Source organism: Lepisma saccharinum, chromosome 4 (assembly GCF_977018435.1).
Source record: "Lepisma saccharinum chromosome 4, izLepSacc3.1, whole genome shotgun sequence".
NCBI classification, from domain to species: domain Eukaryota; kingdom Metazoa; phylum Arthropoda; class Insecta; order Zygentoma; family Lepismatidae; genus Lepisma; species Lepisma saccharinum.
The window spans coordinates 99824121-99846672 of record NC_139232.1 but is presented as its reverse complement, the minus strand read 5'-3'; the positions used below and the strand labels follow the sequence as shown (position 1 = coordinate 99846672).

Below are 22552 nucleotides of genomic sequence, written 5' to 3'. Positions count from 1 at the left end.
GTCAAATGGGAATGGACTAACGAAAATGAAGCTAATTTTCGAATTCTGAAGAAGGAGTTAGTCCAATTACCTGCCCTAGCGCAGCCTGATTTCACCAAGCCTTTCTGCCTGCTATGTGACGCGTCCCTGACTGGATTAGGAGCGGTGTTGTTCCAAGGGAAAGTAGAACAAACTCCGGACTTAGAAAACATCGCCATTATACAGTATGCCAGTCGGAAACTAAAGGGATATGAACGAAACTATACCGTACAAGAATTAGAATGTTTAGCAGTACTTTTCGGAAGAGATCATTTCAAAGTCTACTTGTATGGCACCAAGTTCTACGTTTATACTGACCATAAAAATTTGATATGGCTAGAGAATAGCCGTGACTGGAGTGCTAGGTTAACCCGTTGGACCTTAAAACTTCAACAATTTAACTTCTCAATTTTTCATATTAGTGGAAAGCAAAATGGGATAGCCGACGTCCTAAGTAGATATCCTCAAGCAGAAAATTTCCTGGATAACGATCCTGAAAATGAAGTCACTTACTCAGTGGGATTGACGAGAGCACCCAGTTTAGCAGGAGAAGAACTGCAAGAGTGGCGGAATGCCCAACTTCAGGATGAATGGTGCCGTAGCATCTCTGAAGACATTCTATTGCAACCTAATTCCGGTTACCTGCTACATGAAGGCTTGTTGTTTCACAAGGATCAGAAGGGACGAGGAACTTACCGATTACTAGTTCCAGACGTTTTGATTCCTAAGGTAATGGTTGCCGAGCACGACGAAGCTGGTCATTTCGGGTTCACCAAAATGTATAAAAGGTTAAGACTTCATTTCATTTGGCCGAAAATGAAAGAGAAGATTGGCCAAAATATGTGCGGGAATGTTTGGTATGCTCCCGAAACAAACCCGACAGGAAAGGAATCTGTAGACAACAGTTTAGCATTATGAACAAACTTCCCCATGAAGTATTGTCTATTGACATAGTGGGAAAGCTACCTAGATCCGGGACTTTTAACTTTATCCTCACCATGGTGGATGTAGGCAGTCGATACGCCATAGCTTACCCTTTAAGGACTGCTAAAACTGAAGAAGTAAAAAATAAACTTGAACAAGGATATATGGCTCATTATCCTAAACCCAAATATGTTTTATCAGACAGAGGGACTCAATTTACTTCCCATAAGTGGGCTAATTTCTTGAAGAAACATGGGATAATTCCGTGGTTCACCACTCCCTATCATCCTGCAAGTAATCCCGTAGAAAGGGTAAACCAAGAAATCGTAAGGTTGCTGAGGACTTTCTGCTCGAAGCAACATGATTCTTGGCACAAATACGTAAATAAAGTATGCTGGCTGATTAATTATTCGGTATCCGAAGCTACAGGATATGCCCCAGCTGAACTATTTTATAACAAGCCGGTACCTTCTAATTTATTGAAGCATTTAGAATGGCCCGAAGGAGACGAAGGAAAGATCAAATGGGAAACCAAATTGTTCCTGGCCTCATATAAACCCAGAACTCAGAAAAAGAAAGGTGAGCAAACCGGATATATTTTGAACACCGGAGATTTAGTGTTAAAAAGAAATCGTAAACTGAGTTCGGCACCAAACAAAGAAATCGCCAAATTTTTCGAATATTTCCTAGGTCTCTATGAACTAGTAGAAATCGGGAATAATGTGGCCTTGCTAAGGGATCCCTGGACGAAGGAAGTTTTAGGAAAGGAGAATTTCCACAACCTTAAAAAAATTAATTGTTCAGCCGAACGTAAAAAGGAATTGCTGGAGAAGTGGAGCTCGAGCCGAGAAGGACTGGAACCTAGAAAAACAGAAATTTAATAATAGTGAAGAACCTGAATGAAAAGAAAGACCTTATAAACAGATCACAGGGAACTGAGGATGTTTCCATAAGCCCAGTAAGCGTTATTGCTTGGTAACCCAAAGAAAGGCTACCAGGGGAAAAGGTTGATTCCCTTACTCTTCGAGGATAGAAGAGAAATTATTGTAACAATTTAAAGAAAGAAATTGTTATTTAAGAGGCTGAGTCCTCATAGCGTTAGCAAAAATGGCTTAAATTGTAAACGTTTATAAGAAAGGTCAGATTTAATAAAGAATGGTTTAATGTTCAAGAAATGTGAGAATCTCTAAAATTACTGTTGTACAGTGACATTAAAGGGTCATTAACTAATACTGAATGGTCTAGCCTGTAAGAATGAGTATATATTTGATGTTACTTTTGTGCCGCGCAGAAAAAAAAAATGGTCAAAAATGTTATAAGGGCTAAGTCTTGAGAAAGGAATAAGAACTAATGAGAGAATTAGAGTTTCCTATTATGTAAAATATAAAGTTTGAGATGATTACCAGATCAAATGTTTGGAAAAGAAAGATTCATAATTATGACGAATCAAATAATTTTGTTAACTATTATGTGGATAAACTGAAAAATATGATATTTAAAGCCAAATTGTTTTTCAATAGGCTTATTACATAAACAAGATTAGATATTCAAAGGAAATATTTGTCCTAATTTTCTATTAAGAAGCTGAACATGTAACAAAGAACCTTTATTGTTTACTGTAAACTTCTCATAACAAAGATGATTGATCTATAACTGATATGACTGAATAAGCTAACATTAATTTCTGTGTTATATTCAATAATTTGAAAGGTTTGTGATGTTGGATTTGTTTGTTAAATCATTAAAACTGTTGTGTTGAATTAAAAATTAATTTTCTAATTAACCCAAGTGTGTTAAAGATTTCAGATATGGGTTATTAACAAAAGTTTATTTTAAAAAAAAATAGATGAAGAAAGAAGTTTAAAAAGTTGTGATCAAATATTTCTCTTTCATGTAATAACGTTTGAGAATTGTATGATATCTTGATTTAATACTTCTATTTAAAATCTGGATATAAAATTGTATTTAAGAAATGTACTTAATTGAAAAGCTAACCATATGATTTCTAGTGTGTTGTTATAAATGTTGATAAAGCATTAATATTTGGGAAACAATATGATTATTAGTTCTACTGAACTAATCATTTAATTTGAAATAATATAACAAATTGGTATATATATAAAAACAATGTATAGGAAAGGCAAAGAGTTTAGACAAAGAAAAATTCGTTCCACTTTCGTTTCTCAAATTTTCCTTTAAACTACAGAGGGGGGAACCTGTTACGACCTTACTTATTTTGTAACTTTGCAATTCCGTGTTAAAAGAAAAATTGATATAGTGTTACCTCAAGTCCTTGTTAATGTCCATGATACTACATGTTGTGACGCAAATATGAACGCGCCAATCAAGGCGTTGTTGAACAAATGTATTCACCTTTCTGTAACTATCTAATGAAGTAAGCTCGCTTAAGACAACGGGCATTTATTATGATGTAAATATAGATTTGCCAATCAAAGATTATTAATGGTTGATGAACTAACCTAATTGTAATTAAATAATGGCGGAACATTTAAATTTGTATATTTCCAAAATGTAAGATTTTATCAACGTTAAAGAAATAATTGTTAACTCAAATGAATATGTAAACTTTCTTTGTAAATTATTAATTGCCAAACTATGTATTTTTCAAATATCTTTCTGTTGTAATTTGGAGTATTGTAATAAGAAATTACCTAAAGACAGGAGTTCGAGGCTGGAACTTTGGGTATAAATACGAAGTAGTTTGGTCCGTAAGGAGGTCTGTTCTGGTGTCAGTCTAGGAAGAAGTGAATAGGTGCAAGCCGCTCTTCTGTAAAACCTAGACTGGCCAAATAGGAACGGTCTAATCTAGGAAGAAGTGAATAGGTGTATGCCGCTCTTCTGTAAAACCTAGGTTAGCCAAATGGGATATAAGTTCCAATTTAGGAAGAAGTGAATAGGTGTAAGCCGCTCTTCTGTAAAACCTAAATTGGCAATCTCGGGTGATAACTCCAAGTCTAGGAAGAAGTGAATAGGTGTATGCCGCTCTTCTGTAAAACCCAGGTTTGGGCCACCCTAGTTTGACCTTTCTAGTAAGTTTGAAATTATCTATTAACAATTGATCTCCAAGTTCCAGTCATGAATTACCTAACCACTGGCTGTAAGTACTCAAGCAGTAAATAAACATTTCATTAAAACTTCACGACGTTGGTTGGATTTGTTCTGCACCTACCCTGAAGATAGGTTTCAGTGTAGACCCTTAGAGCCTCAATGCTCCCGGCTATAGGAGAAAAGGGTGAGGAAAGTTACTAGGAACGTAACATACTTACGGAACTGAGTTTCTATAGACTTTAGGAAGGTTGTGGAAGTGTTTTCTCCCTTCGTTCAATTTATCCGGCCGGTAAATCATGTATTTTTCGACGTTAATGTCTCTCTGATGCACAAAAGCTCTAAGTTCGGTATATCGGAGACACATTAAAATCTGATATTTTGTGTTTCGCATGGTTCGTACTTAACAATTGTGTATTGCGTAACATAGTTCAAGGTGCCATTATGCTTTTTACACGAAAACAAAGACAATTTTTAACACACAGAGTGATTTTTTTTTTTTGATTCCATGAAACGCAAGGAACATCTGATTCACATAGTCGAAGGTAATGGAGGCAAGAGCTTTTGTGCATCGGAGAGACATTAACGTCGAAAAATACATGATTTACCAGCTGGATAAGGTAAAAGTTCTGTATATTGGAGACACATTAAAATTGGATATTTTGTGTTTTGCATGGTTCGTACTTACCAATTGTGTATTGTGGAACACAGTTCAAGGTGCCATTATGCTTTTTACATGAAAACAAACACAATTTTTCACATACACAGTGATTTTTTTTTGGTAAATTTCTCGTAAGGGACAAACAGATTTCATCAAATTTACAGGAGAAATTACTTACCTAATGCAGTTTCTGTATACTTCTGGAAGTTCGGGGAAGTGTTTTCTCGCACCATTCATTGAATTTTGCCGGTAAATCATCTATTTTTCGATATAAATGTGTGACCCGATGCATGAAAGCTCTTGCATCCATTTACTTTCAGGTGGATGTAGCCTGTGTGTGATGACGTAATCCCGGTCAGTGTTTCCAAACATGTGTTTTTGTAACTGAAGAAGGTCCATTTCCGCAAACGGTTTGTGTGGCTATGTGTCAATGGTTCGTGGGGCTATGCGAGAATGGTGTGTGGGGCTACGCATATTTTTCTTTAAACCAATTTTTAACTATTGTAACCTATACGTGACCCTACCTCACCTAACCTTACTGGAAATGGTTTGTGGGGCTATGCGTCAATGGATTGTGGGGCTAGGTAGGTATTTTTTGGTGCAGGGGTGGAAACACTGAATGCCGAGTATGGTAGTGAAACTGTGACCTCCATTTGGGGTGTTAAAGTAAAAGTCAAGTTCTCCCCTGTGCATAGCACCACGCCATGAAGGTGTATAGGGGGTGTGGGGGTAACGCCCCACACTTTCTTGATCCGGTCGTGAGTGGGGGTGATGTGATCAGCATCACGCCCCTGACCGCCTTTACCCCCCAGGGTTTCCCCCAGGTACCCATGTTATTCGACGCTTGGTGGGCGCCGGGGCCGCTTCCATCGTTAGAAAAGTTCCCGGATTTGAACCGGCCGGGGATCGAACCCGGGACCTTTAGCATGGTAGTCAGACGCGTTACCGACAGAGCCACCGCGGCCACTCTTGAAAAATACATGATTTCCTGTTCAAATATATTCCACGATGAAAGAAAATACCTCGACGAACGTTGAAAAGCTTGCAGAAACTCATTGCCGTAAGTAGTTTCTTGTGTAAATATGAAGAAATGTGTCTCCGATATACCAAACTTTTACCTAAACGAGTTAGAGACGTTTCTCGGAGATTGGAATTTTAATTATTTTTCATTTTGTGTGTTACCGAAGGTAAAAAAAAACGAAGAAAACTTACTCGATATGTCGCAAATAGAGCTTAAAATTTTAAATTATGCATGGGTAGCTGACAGATAGCCCCACTAACCATTTCCAATTAGGTTAGGTTTGGTTAGGATAGGCAAGCATAGTGAAAAAAAAAGGGGGTTGGAAACACTGACAGGGGCTTACGTCATGAAACATACGCAGCATGCAGTTCCTGTAGCGAAAGCAATGGCAATTGTGCGTCGGTGAGTTATTGCTCTTGAAAAATACATGATTTCCTGTTCAAATATATTCCACGATGAAAGAAAATACCTCGACGAACGTTGAAAAGCTTGCAGAAACTCATTTTTTTTTTTTTTATGAAGATTATGTCTTGCTAAGTGTGAAGAAAGAAATTCTGGAGCGCGGAAAGAAGTATTTAGTACTGTACAGCCGTTTATAGTTGAGATATAGACGTTTGAAGGGAGCGAATTTACAATATAGAGAAAGTCTCCAATTTTGTTAATTTTCGGTATCCTAACTAATTTTGGCCCCCTAATCACGAATCTCTTGCAAAAAACCGGGGGTCATGTCTGGAAATTTGAAAAAAAGCAGATTGATTTTTTTTTTATATATATATATCTAGGTGTATATGCGTAGTTTTACGAATGAACGAAATGTTATAACTATGCTTGCCTAACCTAACTGAACCTAACCTAACCTTCTGTGAATGGTTTGTGGGCCAATGATCACTTTCAATAAGGAATTCCTAGTCTTGTAGTATGTAACCGACGAACAATGTTTCACGGAACACGCCATTTTTCCTGAAATCAGCGATGGAGTATATGCATAGTTTTACGAACGAAATATTATAAATATGCTTGCCTAACCTAACTAAACTAACCAAACCTTACCTGAAATGGTTATCCGTGAATGATTTGTGGGCCAATTACCTCTTTCACGTACTTTACGAACGAAATGTTATAGCGCAACAAATTTTGAACGTCATTTGTTCTTTCATGAAAGATGGTGCCTGTCTTTCTTTATGGAGAATTATCGCGGGGTAACACTTCGATCTAGTGAAAACGGATTTCTTCATTTTTACAGAAGAAACTACTTACGGAAATCAGTGTCTATAGCATTATCGAAGTTCGTCAATGTATTTTCTTTCATCATGTAATTCTTTTTAGCGCGAATTCATGTTTTGAAGCGAATTTACAATATAGAGAAAGTCTCCAATTTTGTTAATTTTCGGTATCCTAACTAATTTTGGCCCCCTAATCACGAATCTCTTGCAAAAAACCGGGGGTCATGTCTGGAAATTTGAAAAAAAGCAGATTGATTTTTTTTTATATATATATATCTAGGTGTATATGCGTAGTTTTACGAATGAACGAAATGTTATAACTATGCTTGCCTAACCTAACTGAACCTAACCTAACCTTCTGTGAATGGTTTGTGGGCCAATGATCACTTTCAATAAGGAATTCCTAGTCTTGTAGTATGTAACCGACGAACAATGTTTCACGGAACACGCCATTTTTCCTGAAATCAGCGATGGAGTATATGCATAGTTTTACGAACGAAATATTATAAATATGCTTGCCTAACCTAACTAAACTAACCAAACCTTACCTGAAATGGTTATCCGTGAATGATTTGTGGGCCAATTACCTCTTTCACGTACTTTACGAACGAAATGTTATAGCGCAACAAATTTTGAACGTCATTTGTTCTTTCATGAAAGATGGTGCCTGTCTTTCTTTATGGAGAATTATCGCGGGGTAACACTTCGATCTAGTGAAAACGGATTTCTTCATTTTTACAGAAGAAACTACTTACGGAAATCAGTGTCTATAGCATTATCGAAGTTCGTCAATGTATTTTCTTTCATCATGTAATTCTTTTTAGCGCGAATTCATGTTTTGAAGCGAATTTACAATATAGAGAAAGTCTCCAATTTTGTTAATTTTCAGTATACTAACTAATTTTGACCTCCTAATCACGAATCTGTTGAAAAAAACTGGGGGTCACGTCTGAAAATTTGAAAAAAAAAGCAGATTGATTTTTTTATATATATAGCCTATAGGTGTATATGCATAGTTTTACGAACAAAAATGTAATCTCCTGTCATTGTGTCCAACCACGCCGTTGTTTTACAAGAAAATGATTTATGATGTTCAATTCTAGTACGATCCCTATTTCTTCGATGAATTTAGGGGTGAAATGAGTGCTAATGGAACCTAACCTAACAGGCCTAACCTAACCTCGTGTGAATGGTTCGTGGGGCTACCCGTGGATGGTTTTTGGGGCTAACGTCAATGGTTTGTGGGTCTACCTGTGGATGGTTTGTGGGGCTACCCGTAGATGGTTTTTGGGGCTAACGTCAATGGTTTGTGGGGCTACCCGTGGATGGTTTTTGGCGCTAACAAATTTTTCATCAAAATGTACAATTTCCAGACGTGACCCCCAGTTTCTAGAAAAATGAATTTTTAACTATGTTTGCCTAACCTAACGGAACCTAACCTAACCTTACAGTGAATGGTTTTTGGGGCTATGCGTGAATGGTGTTTGAGGCTATGCGTGAATGGTTTGTGGGGCTATGTGTGAATGGTTTGTGGGGCTATCCGTGAATGGTTTTTGGGGCTATCCGCTATTATTTTCGTGAGAAAGCATAATTCCACCCTAAAGAATGTTCAGCAATGCAGAATACGTAAGTACGGAATAATTAACAGTTTCATACATCGGAGACACATTTAAACCGGATATTTTGTGTTTCTCGTCGTTAGTACTTACCAATTATGTATTGTGGAACATAGTGGAAGGTGCCATTATGCTTTTTGCACGAAAACAAACACTTTTTCTGCTAAAATAAACCATTTTCCTTAATGCTATGGAAAGCACGTCACGGTGCGATATCGCTTGCTTTGCGAATGGTCAACGCTTCTTTTGTTTTCGAATATCAATGTTTCCAACTCTATTGTGCATGAAAGTTGTAAAAAACCGGGGATCACGTCTGGAAATTGTACATTTTGATGAAACATTGTTCGTTACCCCAAAAACCATCCACGGGTAGCCCCACAAACCATTGACGTTAGCCCCAAAAACCATCCATGGGTAGCCCCATAAACCATTGACGTTAGCCCCAAAAACCATCCACGGGTAGTCCCACAAACCATTGACGTTAGCCCCAAAAACCATCCACGGGTAGCCCCACAAACCATTCACACGAGGTTAGGTTAGGCCTGTTAGGTTAGGTTCCATTAGCACCCATTTCACCCCTAAATTCATCGAAAAACCATTTTCCAATCTCGACAAAAAACCGCGCGTTTCTCGAAGAAAAAAAAAATTCGAGTTTCTCGAAAAAAAAAATCGCGCGTTTGAAAACCCTGATTCCACTAGCGAGATCGCGTGACTTCCGACGCTAGAGTCATCTGCTGGTACATCTTGGAAACAACGGCATGATGTCGATTTTCACAAAATGGGCAATATTATTACATGAAAAGTGATTATTTATTGTTCTGCTGCGTTGTACGATGAAGTTTTAGGAAGAATATATATCGACGAAGGTTGTAAACCTTGGAGAAACTCATTTCCGTAAGTAGTTTCTTGTGTAAAATTGAAGAAATGTGTCTCCGATGTATGAAACTGTTACCTTAAGAATGTTAAAAAGGACGAAATAAATGAGTTATAGGTGATTTCACGAGATCGAAGTAGTACCCTTTCTCATGTAAAACTGAAGAAATACGTTTTGCGGAAACGAAAATTAATTAATTACTGAAATTTTACCAATAAATTTGTTTACATGTTGTTACTTACGTAATATCGCAAACAAAAACTGCCCTTGCACTCAAGCGATGTTCTCGAGACTCGTACTTTTTGGTTGTAGTCTGTGCTCGGATTTTCATCGACTCCCGGGTCGATATTCTGTGATTGTTGATACAACGAGCTGCTGACAGCCTCAACTTCCGCAAGATGTCTCTAGTTGTTCGTTTGTGTTGTGCTATGCTATGTGCTCACCGCTGATATGGTCATCAGGTGACGAACTCGTCATCACGGATCGTCATCGTGTTCTCTTGACTCGCATACAACCTTTCCACACACAATCCGCGCTCGCCTTTCATGACCGATTCGACAGTACGTGACACAGAAGAGTTGGGCGTGTTACTTTATCATCAAAGTGTTTTCCTGTATAGGATGTGAACGGTGGTACAGAATCCGAAGTATTATTTGTTTTCCTGTCTCTTTTGTACTGTGTTTCGAGGAAACAAATAGTGTATTTTGTTTAAGTAAATCAATGTATTAAAGCCGGCGTAATGGGTCAGCACGTATCTAGGACGGATTTTGAATGGTCGTATACGGAAGAACCTCACGCAAGTCGGAGAAAAGAAATTTTAAGTAAGTAACAGGATTTCTTTTTGTTTTTTTATATGTTAGTGACCATTTACACCAAATCTTTGCGATAATCAAAGAAACTAAATTTGCAAGCAACTTTTACAACTGTCATCCATTAGCGATCGAGAGGACAATTATCAGCCCAAGTTCCTTTGGTTTTATTGCGATTTCATCATGCTACGAATGCAATTTTTACATGGTTCGATTGCGATGTATGTCTGTTAACACATACTGCGGAGTTTTAGCGATTACTTAAGATTTTGTTCAATATATGCTTTCGTGGTTAGGTTCCCTTAGCATTAAAATAAAGTCCCTAAATGCATTATACTAACGTTCCGATTTACTTCCACATTCATTCCCACGCTTCTACCATATTTGTAAAATTTGAGTAACCACCAAACGTCTGAAATTCCTTTATTTTCTTCTTTTTCATTTCTTTAGGTGAAATAATGAATTTCTAACGAAAATATTGTCTATTTCTTACATTAACGAGTAATTACTGTTGTTCCTTATTTCCCACAAACCATCCACGGGTAGCCCCAAAAACCATTCACGATAGCCCCACGAACCATCACGGGGATGAGGTATGCCTACTACGTTAGGTTAGGTTCCATTAGCACTCCTTTCGTTCAATTTAGCATATACGGACAATTCGAGAGAGTATTGTGCTCTCGTGCAGAAAGCAAATGGCGGCAGCAGCAATTGCGCGTCGGAAATAGATTTTCGTAGAAAACCACATGCATTCGCATTAAAATGGATCAAAACTACATTCCCGAACATCAACAACGCTACAGAAAATGATTTGCGTAAGTACTTTCTCCTGTAAATTTGAAGAAATCTGTCTCCGGTATAGTAAAGTGTTACCTTCTTGTTTGTTCGTTTTCGCTTGCGTTACAAGCAATATGGCGGAGAAATCTTGACTAGCGTTGTCGATGATCAGTGGTTATGCAGTGTTGCAACCTTCTTCATCGAATACCTAATAATACCTGCTTTCGTGTTACTAATTTTGTATTTTTTTCCAGGTTCAAAAACCTCACAAACCATGCACAGAAAGCCCCACGAACCATGCACAGAAAGCCCCACGAACCATGCACAGATAGCCCTACGAACCATTCATGAATAGCCCCACGAACCATTTCCGGTAAGGTTAGGTTAGGTAGGGTCACATATAGGTTACAATAGTTAAAAATTGGTTTCGAAAAAATATGCGTAGCCCCACACACCATTCTCGCATAGCCCCACAAACCATTTGCAGAAATGCACCTTCTTCAGTTACAAAAACACGTGTTTGGAAACACTGGCCGGGATCACGTCATCACACACAGGCTACATCCACCTGGAAGTAAATGTATGCAAGAGGTTTAGTGCATCGTTCACACATTTATATCGAGAAATAGATGATTTACCGGCAAAATTCAATGAACGATGCAAGAAAACACTTCCCCCAAACTTCCACAATTATAAAGAAACTGCATGCAGTAAGTAATTTCTCCTGTAAAATTGAAGAAATAAGTTTTGCGGATACGAAAATTTTACCCACACGATCCATACATGGCAAGGTTAGGTTAGGCAAACATAGTTTTTTAAAATTAGAAAAATATTTTTTTTTGGGTTCGAAAACCCCACAAACCATGCATGGCAAGGTTAGGTTCTGTTAGGTTAGGCAAACACATTTTTTTAAAATCGGAAAAATATTTTTTTTCGGGTTCGAGAACCCCACGAATCATGCACGGATAACCCCATGAACCATTCACAGATAACCCCACAAACCATGCAACCATGTTTTTTAAAATTAGAAAAATTGAAGATAATATATTTTTTGGGACATTCCAATTCCTTCACAATTCCAAGGTGAATTACAAATTCTACTGCATCTTCAGCACTGTGCAATTTCACCATGCATCCTCTGCATGTCATGTTGTCGCAAGTTCGTAATCAGAAATGATGAACAGTAACGCACATTTATTTATTTTCTACAACTGTTACACAGTTACAAAACCGCGTATTTGGAAACACTGCCTGGTTGTTACGTCATTAAACGCATGCAAGAATTTGGTTCACGTAGTAGACGGACATCAAGGGAACAGTTTTCGTGCATCGGAGTGAAATTAATCTCAAAAATTACATGATTTACGGGCAAAAAAATTAAGCTAGGGGGAAAAAAACACTTCCAAGACCTTCCTATAGTATAAATAAACTAATTTCGGTAAGTACTTTCTCCTGTAAAATTGAAGAAATACGTTTTGCGGAAACGAAAATTTTACCACGATGTTTACTGTCGCTTGTCGACGGAGAATATCTTGTCCATGAGAAGTGCGTAAGGTAATTTTCAAGTTCTTTTTTTCAACATAAATAACTTTTTCGAGTCCAAACAGTGCTCATTACATTAAGGAAGGTTCAAATTTCGTGTGACAATGATTTCCAAAATTCTACGATAATTAGTCTTTGTGCTAGGAGAAATCATAAAACAATCGGAACAGTTATCCTTCATTTTTTGCATTCTATAACACACAATATGGCGAAAGCGTACTGGTTCATCGTGCTTTGTGCCAGTGTTTTGTCGATTTGGAGTGTGTTTGCAGTGTTGCAACCTTGTTCACTGAAGAATACCTACTTTCATGCCCGGATTTGAAATTATGCTAATACCTCGCAAACCATTTGGTGTTAGCCCCACACACCATTTCCCATAAGGTTAAGTTAGGTCAGGGCATGAAATTTCAAGTTTGAAGTCAATCGCCAGTCTAAAATCTTTGGTCGCCACTATTTTATATTGATAAATAATACAAGTATGAGCAATTATTAAAAAGAACATACCTTAGGAATTAATGTTTGTGTAGCGCTGTCGTTCTGCACTGAAGTACCACTTATCAATCGCAGCTGCTGGGTCAAACTCTGACAAGGGGGTACATTTACAGAAACTCTGAACAAATCATCTACTGTCTCAGTCTTCAGAGGGTTCCTGTAAGCAGTCTTAAGTCTGATGTGACAGCTGAAACCTCTCTCACATGAAGCTGTGCTCACTGGTAGAGCAGCACAAAATGTTAAAATCTGGAGCAAATTGGGGAATCTTGCTAAACACTCCTCACTGTGAATCTTCTCCAGCGTCTGATTCAAAGTCAGAGAAGGAAACAAAAGTTTGTATTCTGCCCACTCTGCTAACAGAACATCCAATTTCTCATTATAAAGGCTCGGGTTCAAGTACATGTAGAGCTTCTTTATTTCTTCTATCCCAAACTGAAGAATATTTTCTTTGGGAGGCCAACCCAAGGTGTCGAAAACATGCAGAGATGCAATCACATCTGTTGATATAGATTGCAATCTTTCTGTGATGTACACCTTGGCATTGTTAATTAAGTTTCCTCTAACAGTCTGAAACTCTTGCTCTCCATTTTGAATGTTTGTGAGCTGCACATCCCTGATCTGCCCTGAAATGGATACATGGTCCAAGAAATCTTGTTCGCTTGGTCCAACATTAGATTCCAGGTCAGCCAAAACTGAAATACAGTGTTCAATTCTTATTTTCAGAGATGAAATCAAAAGATTCTTATTTTGTAGTGCCACGCTTAAAGCATTCAATTTCCTGTAGAAATCCAAAAGGAAGTACAGAAGCTTAACAAATTTGAATTGCTTCAAACTTTTCAGCAAACCCTTAGTTTTGGCGCCATCATTGTATTTTCCATGGGCCACCTGTTCAAGATGGGTCACAACAGCTTTCCATGATTGCAGGAGAGCTCTTACAGCACTTTCTTGACTGGCTAACCACCTAATAGTGTGGATATCACTCAGTTTTAGAATTTCGTCTCCAATAACTTCTGCCGTTTCTCTCAAGAGGTGAAGTCTTTTAGCAGAGCCATGATAAAACTTCAAAATATTCCTAATCACGGAATCAAATGCTCTAAGATATTCAACTTCACCACACGCATCCAACACAGCTAACTGCAAACGGTGTGCAAGGCAATGAATATTTACCATTTTATTACAAATAGCTTTCATTTGCACTGCCAATCCTGATTTGTGCCAGACCATATTTGCTGCACCATCAGTACCCAAGCCTACAATATAACACTTGTTTCTGTATTTATTTGGACCTTTTGCCTTTTCTAAATAATCAGTTACGGCAGTGAAGTAACCAGCAGAGGTAGAGTTCGGAAGCTCTATTACTCCTAAAATGTCCTGTTTGATGCGACCATCATTTGCATCCATGTATCGAACATACACATTTGCATGCTCGACTGATGATCTATCTGTGGATCCATCAATCAGATGGCTGATGTATGTACTTTTCTTTATTTTCTCCACTAGATCTAACTTCAAAGTTTCAGCTATGAAATGAATAAATTCTCTGCATTGCTTTTCATTCCCATACTTAGGTAGAACACTCACACTTAATTTTCCTGCCAAACACAGCAGATCTACAAAGTCTTTAAAGTTTAAATGGTTTCTCATGTTTAGCTACATAGTATGCTACATTAAATACATTTGTAATATGAGAAAACATCTGGTGATCCATTTTTTTAATGCATTTTGCCATCTGTGTTTCTGTCGGTCATTCTTTTGCCTTTGCACTGGCAACATTTTCACTATGGACTTTACTCTGACTATGCTTTAAAAATGACTCCTTTTTAAAAGGTACAGAAAACCCATTGACCCATTTTTTATCAACGTTACTGGTAGGCACCTGTTTACAATATTTGCAAGATGCGCCATTTGTTGCTTCGTCATACAACAACCACTCAAAATGGTTTAACCACTCTTTATTAAATTTCCTTTTAACTGGAAATGACACTGAATCACTATCACATTTCCTTTTACCACTTTTAGCACAGCTGGGAGATGAGGTAAGCTGAACGCTGCTACTAGCTGATTTTGATACATGACCCGTAACAAAAAAGGATCGTATGTTTGTTTGCTTCTTCTCCATAGCAGTAATTGAACTAAATAAAACTAATTCTCTGGAACCACTTCACTCACAGGCAACTACCACCGAACCAAAAAGAAGGAAGTAAACAGAACGAACGTTACTACCACGTCAACTAACGCTCACGAGTGCATTTATAGCATTCTTTTTTTCAACGAAACGAAGACTGGACACTAAGCGCGCGAGAGCAGTTCACAACTGTGAAAACTGAGTTTTTTCCGTGCACAAGCAAGGAGCCACGGTCTGCTCCGCTCTACCCCTCAAGTCCGCATGGTGCACGATGCATATTCTGTTCGCCACATCTTCGCAACCTTACCTCACTCACCCCTCTTGCTGCCAAAATCTCAACGCGTATCTCCATTGACAGTCGAAACGTTTCCACATCTTTTCGCGCTTCTCGGATGTCAGCAGCCAGCCCCCCTCTGACTATGGTCACTGCATCGCCCAGCGACATGTTGGGGGAAGGATGAAGACAGGCCCGTAGCAAGGAGTAGGTGAGGAGGCTGGCAAAAGAAAGAGGGCGCCGCCTTAGAATGTTTGTTTCTTTTTTTTTTTATGGCAGCAAAAGCAAAGTCAGGTTATGCAAGGGAGTTGTGTATTCTAGTTACACACTGTTAAATTGATGTTTCCAAAATTAGCAGTAATGTAGGTATTGTTATTTTAATTTCAATTTCAATTTTATGATTTGTAAAGAATTACGACTGAAGCTTTGCTGGCCCCTTGAGAAAAATCCTGCGAGCGCCCTTGGACCCATGCTCGTCCCAGATAAATTAACATCAATGTATAAAGTATCTATTTCACGCATCACACACATAATCTTATTCAAATCACAAAACTTTGCATTTTAGAGCAGTGCAGGCTGGCACTGGAACATGATAACTTTAAATTGGCGGTCATTTTTTTTAAGGGAATAGTATTATTTTTGTTTTTAAAAATGTACCCTGCCCTGCGTTACATCGTCTTGGAAAAAATCGAAAAAAAAGGCACCTGCAGAAGGCGATGGCGACCTGGTAGCTGGAAATTTCGCACCCTGAGTTAGGTAAGCATAGTTTAAAAAAATCCACCACACGTCATCTTATAGCGAAAACACGGCATGGTTTGAAACACTTACTTGGGGGTTACGCGATCTAACACATGGAACATTGTGCTCTTGTGCAGAATGTGTTCACTCAACGCAGACACCATCTAATCGGACCTCCATGTCCCCCATCGGATGACGAAGCAACAAATGGCGCATCTTGCAAATATTGTAAACAGGTGCCTACCAGTAACGTTGATAAAAAATGGGTCAGTGGGTTTTCTGTACCTTTTAAAAAGGAGTCATTTTTAAAGCATAGTCAGAGTAAAGTCCATAGTGAAAATGTTGCCAGTGCAAAGGCAAAAGAATGACCGACAGAAACACAGATGGCAAAATGCATTAAAAAAATGGATCACCAGATGTTTTCTCATATTACAAATGTATTTAATGTAGCATACTATGTAGCTAAACATGAGAAACCATTTAAAGACTTTGTAGATCTGCTGTGTTTGGCAGGAAAATTAAGTGTGAGTGTTCTCACGGATTTTCGTCTACCGTTACCAGCTGATACTTTTCCGTCGTTTTGGTCTTTCACGGGTCCGCAAAAATCCTGCGTGACACTTTTGTGGAGTATAATAATCCTGGACATTATGCTAAATTCAAACTTTCTATTTATTTTGCACCACTTTTGCATGAAAGGTGAATGGTAGCGATTTTACAATACCGGATGCCTCTTCGATTTCTTTCATATTTGGCATAATCTTTAATTGAGGCCTCGTAATCACGAATCTGAAGTTAAAATTGGGAGGTCGCATTTTGAAAATGGGAAATAAGCTGACAGGATATATATATTTTTCGAAATACATGTGGATTGTTTTACGAACTGAATTTTTTAACTATGCTTGCTTAATCTAACCTTACCTGGATTGGTTCGTGGAGATATCAGGGAATTGTTTGCGGGCCGATTGTGAGCACATACATGTGTCAGCCACAAATATGTTTGATTACATAAGAAAGTACTTACGGAAATAAGTAACATCCGCAAATTACTTTTTCAGTGTATAATAATAATAATATATTTAATAATTTTATTTCTGTTCAGTAGACTTTTCATAGTCTTTGTTCTTGGGCGACGTTAATAAAAGTTTCTGTTATTTTTATTCTACCGCGATGATGTGGATGTGCGGTGATGGTATGAAAGTTAGGAAGGGACGCCCAGGCCGGTATCTGAACCCAGAAACTCTGGCGTCGTAGCACACTGTACTAACGACTTCGCCAAGAAGGTCGGTGGAAGGTAGCATTTGGAGCAAAGCAGAAATTAAATTTTATATATATATATATTTCATATAAGATATGATGGTGGCACCGAGGCACATAGTGCTTCGGACCCCACTTTAAACTGTAGGTCCAGTCCCGATTAACCTACTGTGCACTTAAAATGCCAAATCAATATCAATCAATTTAATATATGAACCAGCGTGTAGTGCATCTCGACTGCATATCGAATTAGGGATCCAGTTTACAAGGGGATTATATTCTGTACTCTTCACAGTTAAAAGTGTTAACCCACTGATGGCCGAGTGCACCAACGCCGATTATTTCGAAGTTCAGATGAGCGGGATCAATTTTGATCCACTCTAAATGAACTTGGTTTAAAGATTTGCATTGCACCAACGAAAAACGACGTTCAAGAGATTCCGTTCAAATGATCCGAGATTAATTTGTAAGGCTATACCTGATTGGTTGGCTAAAACAAATGACAATCAAGAACCCCACCGAACAGTGTGATGTGTTAAAGTATCAACGTGTAGGAGAAAAAAGTAATTCGGGCCGCAAACTTATCTGAATTTGAGAAATGTACTGATCAACCTTGTCGACGAGTACAAGGATGTAGTAGGGTGTAAAGAAATAATAATCTTAAAAAAGAACTGACGGCATAAGACAAAAGAATAAGGAGAAAGCATGGAACCTTCTTCTACGGGACTTCAATGCCTTACGAAATGCATTCGCGAGAGAACAGCGTACGCTGAAACTCGCCCGCTCAATAAAGATATTTTATTATTATTATTACTGTATTGTGGTAAGTATTTGAATTTTTCATTTCTTAATTCTTATATATTTATATTGTCATGTCGTGTAGCAACAGCATGTAGCAATATCGTAACATTGCTCTGTTCTAATTTACCTTGCACTTGCACATGTTTTGTGTTCTGGGATAGAAAGTACAGTATTTAGAAACATTTCGACTTTGCACCACAGAACCACAAATTATTATTATTATTTTGGCAGTTTTTAGTTTACTTTACACAACTCTCGAATTATCAGCATTGTACATCCAACATCTCTAGCGTTTGCACGCCCTCGATATCACTTTCCGCTCTTTTTATATTCAAAAACAACTGCCTGCGGTCGAAGCGTCAGTATCGTGAACCAGGATCGGCCACCAAAACGGTGGCGAATGGCCGTTCAGAAGATAAACTCGTTTTGATGTTCCTAGATCGCGATCAAGTGTTGAACCGTTTTCGTGCAATGGAATTTTCCAGTGATCCTTTCCCGATCCGAGTTTAAAATTTGATCTTCGTTCGTGCACACGGCCATGAGAAACCAGCCGGCAACGTGGCGAATCATCCATTCATCAATTCCATCATATCACCACTCATCCCCATCTTCGCAAATTAGCCAAAAATGGCACAAAAAGCGAAGTAAAATAAAGCAAATCAATCAAACCACTGAGAAACCTAAGTTTTATATTTTAGAATCTCTCTAATTGAACTGGGCCTCCTCCAGGACGTAGTGATTACGTCACTCTGAAATCAAGGGGAGCAGAATTCCTTACCCGGTGGGGGTACAATGTAGTTCGAATCCCACTTTAAGCTGTAGGTTCAACCCCGATTAGGCTTTTTGGGCATAAAGTGAACTTTATAAGAACAACCTTTCGTTGAACTTGATATTGGTTTACATTTTTTACATGTAAGTTTGAATATGCATATTAATAATGATTATAATTAATAGACGTAATGAAAGCTGAAATTAACATTTTGCTACGCTTGGAAAAAAAACAGAAAGAAAGAAAGCAGTCGAACGAACCAGGGAAGAACGCCCTCCTCCCTGCTCTGTTTAAGTGGGGGGGAGAGTGGGTGGATACGCAAGTTGCACCTTCTATGCTTTTAGTTTCAAATGCTTACAAAGCACATGCCACACTGTAGAGAGACCCCTTTTCAACCAAGTTCCTGGGACTGCACTGGAAACCTTGCCGAACTCTAATCTACTGCCTCCACCAGACATGATGGCCAACTGGTGCTTCTGCCTTTGCACCATGGACGTAGTTAGTTAGTACACAAAATAATTAAGGAAAGAGAAACTGCACAAAAATTAGAAAAATCATCATGAAACCTTCGTGTGTTGCTCTTGTGGTGTGACAGTCACATTTAAGGAAGGATGTTTAAATTATATTTTGATGCAGACAGTATGCAACAGAATGTAGATGCAGGGTGTGCTTTTCTCTCTATAAAAGTTGAACTCCATGTGCATTTGATGGACCATATGTATGGACAAGGTTTCAAAGAAAATATATCACCATTATTAATATTGATATTCCACCTTGGAACGCATGGTAAACAATAATATTGTTGCTTTTAAACAATAGTACTTTGGCATACAGCGTTAATATAGAGCATTTCAACAATGACTTTTCCTGCAAATGAGTTTTCTGAGCATCAAATTGTAGAGACATGACCTAGTAATCGAGGGGTCTCTGGATCGAAACCTGGTGGAGGCAGATTGCACAGTGGTTCGGATCCCATTTTAATCTGTAGGTCCAGTCCCAATTAGCTTATATGTGCATAACATTGACTTAAAGATAACAATTCATTGTAGAGGCTTGAATTAAATAACAGTTTTGATTGCGAAATGGCATCAGAACATCAAAGTGAAGAATTAAGTTCCTGTGGATGTGCATTGGGTACGGGTCATTTAAAAATATTCACCTGAAGGTTGCGTGGATGCAAATGTGTCTCAATCGTGTAGAAGCAACTCAATCGCGCACAATGACTTTATTAAATGATCACTACAGTTCATTAGTGGAATCGTTCCTTTCCAAGTCATATGTGTGCATTGCGCCACGTCACGAATATGTATACATATGCGCGGAACTTATTTCAATTTTCCATTGTGCGAGGGTGGTGCAGTTGAAAGTTGTCTTCACAGTGGCGTACGCAAGGGGGGGGGTTACCGGGTTTAAACCCCCCCCCCCTTGAGCTTTTGAAATATTATGGAAAATACTATAGAAAAAATTAAAAATGGCTAATATATCACAGTCAAAGATTTGCGAGAGTAATAATAATAATAATAATAATTTGAATTATTATTCCCATGCAGCATGAAGAAAAACACAACATTCCAAACACAATCTAAGTGTCCGCAAAGTTCAATTTTGCAATTCTTTTTGCAAAAAGTCGCGCAGTTACTCTCGCGAGAATTGTGAAAATTCCTTGCTTCGTCGCAGTGTGCCGACCTTATTGCAAACGTTCTTCCCGGTACTGATTTCACATCCCCTTGTGAACTCTCAAGTGATGCCGAATCTACATCCACATCATTAAATAATGTTGAAGAAATGCTTTATGAATCACCTAGAAGTGATAAATGTGTTGGAATGTCTATAAACTTACTTTTCAACGAAAACATAGACTCAGTGGAATTTAGCAACATGTATTCTCGCGCTTCATCATCATCCTGGGCGAGTTCCATAGGTAAAGGTAATGTAAATTCCCCCGTGCATATAGCACCGTGACATGAAGGCACACGTAGTGGTGTGGTGGGCCCCAAAGATTCTCGATCTCGAACTATTTTGCAGGTGATGTGATCAGCACCATGCTCCGGCAGCCTTCATCCCCAGGGTTGATGTCAGGTACCCATTGCTATGAGGCTGGGTGCGGAGACAAGGCTGGATAAATTCCAACCAATTCCGGGAATCGAAACTGGATATCCCACGAAGTTGTCAGACTAGACCAGCGCGACTCCTTGAATGAGTTTCATATTTCGATTATTTCAATAAATTTAATATATTTGCTTGTTTTATGGATTTTCTTCACACTTAAAATGTCTCACTTATCATATACAAATAACCGTTGACTAGACAATTATTTTGTAACAAAGAAACAAAAGAAATGTAATATTTTTTATATCTTTCATAAATAGCAGCTGCATTAGTAGTAATTATTAGTAGTAATTAAACTAACTAATTAATTAATTAATTATAAGAATTATTAATTATTTTTTATTATTAATTAATTAAAGTATAATAAAACAATGGTAATGTGAATTTGTAGAAAGTTTTCGAAATAACACCCCCCTTGATGAAATCCTGCGTACGCTACTGTGTCTTCAACTCTCCCACTGACGGGGTAATTTTCTGGATCACTTCTAATAATGCTGGTCTAGGAATCTCAGGATAGATTAATTCTTCTGGAGGCAAGAAGAAGCTTATTGGTTGTTTCAAGTAACCCACAGGAAGATTATTGTGGAAGAATATGTGCTTATGCTGGGTATATAACAGCAAGAAATGTTAATTAATCATCTTTGGGAGATTGGATATTGTTGGAGAATCATTCTTTGATGTTTTGCTCACAGTATTTGAGAAAGTAAGACATAGATGACAAAATGATAATTCCTTTTGATTAAAGAGTTTGTTAATAGTAAAAGTCAGGTGTCGAGCTAACAGACTTAGACTGTTGAATTTGAAAAACATAATTAAAGGATGCATATTCAAAATGGTCTTACAAAAACCTGCTTTGAATGTCATACTTGGTGTCCTTTTGAAGCCAACTGGTCTGGGCTTTATAATAGTTGATCGGTTGAGAATCCTCATTTTAAGAAATCTTCGCGATTAGCCTAAAGTGGCAGAAGAGCAAAGTAAAATAAAACAAATCAATGAATCAAAAGTCTACTTTTACAAGATAATTGAATAATATGTCACATAAATTGCAACTTTCTAATACTAATCTCAGTGGCGCAACAGCCCTCGAAGAACAAGGGCCTGCGAGAGTGGCTTTTTCATTTGGTGACCTGTGGTCAGCACATCGGGTCCCAATGATGCTGTTTCTGGCTTTCGTAACCAGAGTTGCCAGTTCTTCTTTTCAAGTAACTTCCCAATTGTCCTCACGACGATGGTTCAATGCTGAAATTTTTGGGACCCTTCTGTATCTATCCTCCACGGCATCAATTATTATTTGTGCATGTTTAGTATAAGTAACATACTGATAATGTGCGAATTGCTCACAAGTGATTATCAACTAAAGGGTACTGATTTTTAATCTTTTAACCTTTAGTTGATGTTTAGTATAAGTATGTTTTCTTATATTTTATTTGTCAGAACTTCTATTCAGGCACCTATGATA

General features: G+C 38.1%; 2 protein-coding genes across 2 annotated transcripts in view; one reads left to right on the top strand and one right to left on the bottom strand.

Moving 5' to 3' along the window:
• Positions 1–9708, bottom strand: part of AlaRS-m (alanine--tRNA ligase, mitochondrial) — a 38554-nt gene extending 28846 nt beyond the window's left edge. The window contains exon 1 of the mRNA XM_083120941.1: positions 9646–9708. The gene's annotated coding sequence lies outside the window, so the exon portion shown is untranslated. The remainder of the gene's footprint in view (positions 1–9645) is intronic.
• Positions 9709–9875: 167 nt separating this feature from the next.
• ifc (delta4-sphingolipid-FADS-like protein ifc) overlaps positions 9876–22552 on the top strand; it is a 69911-nt gene continuing 57234 nt past the window's right edge. Inside the window, exon 1 of the mRNA XM_083120942.1 lies at positions 9876–10224. Within this exon, the coding sequence (XP_082977068.1) occupies positions 10143–10224 (82 nt within the window). The 5' untranslated portion in view covers positions 9876–10142. The remainder of the gene's footprint in view (positions 10225–22552) is intronic.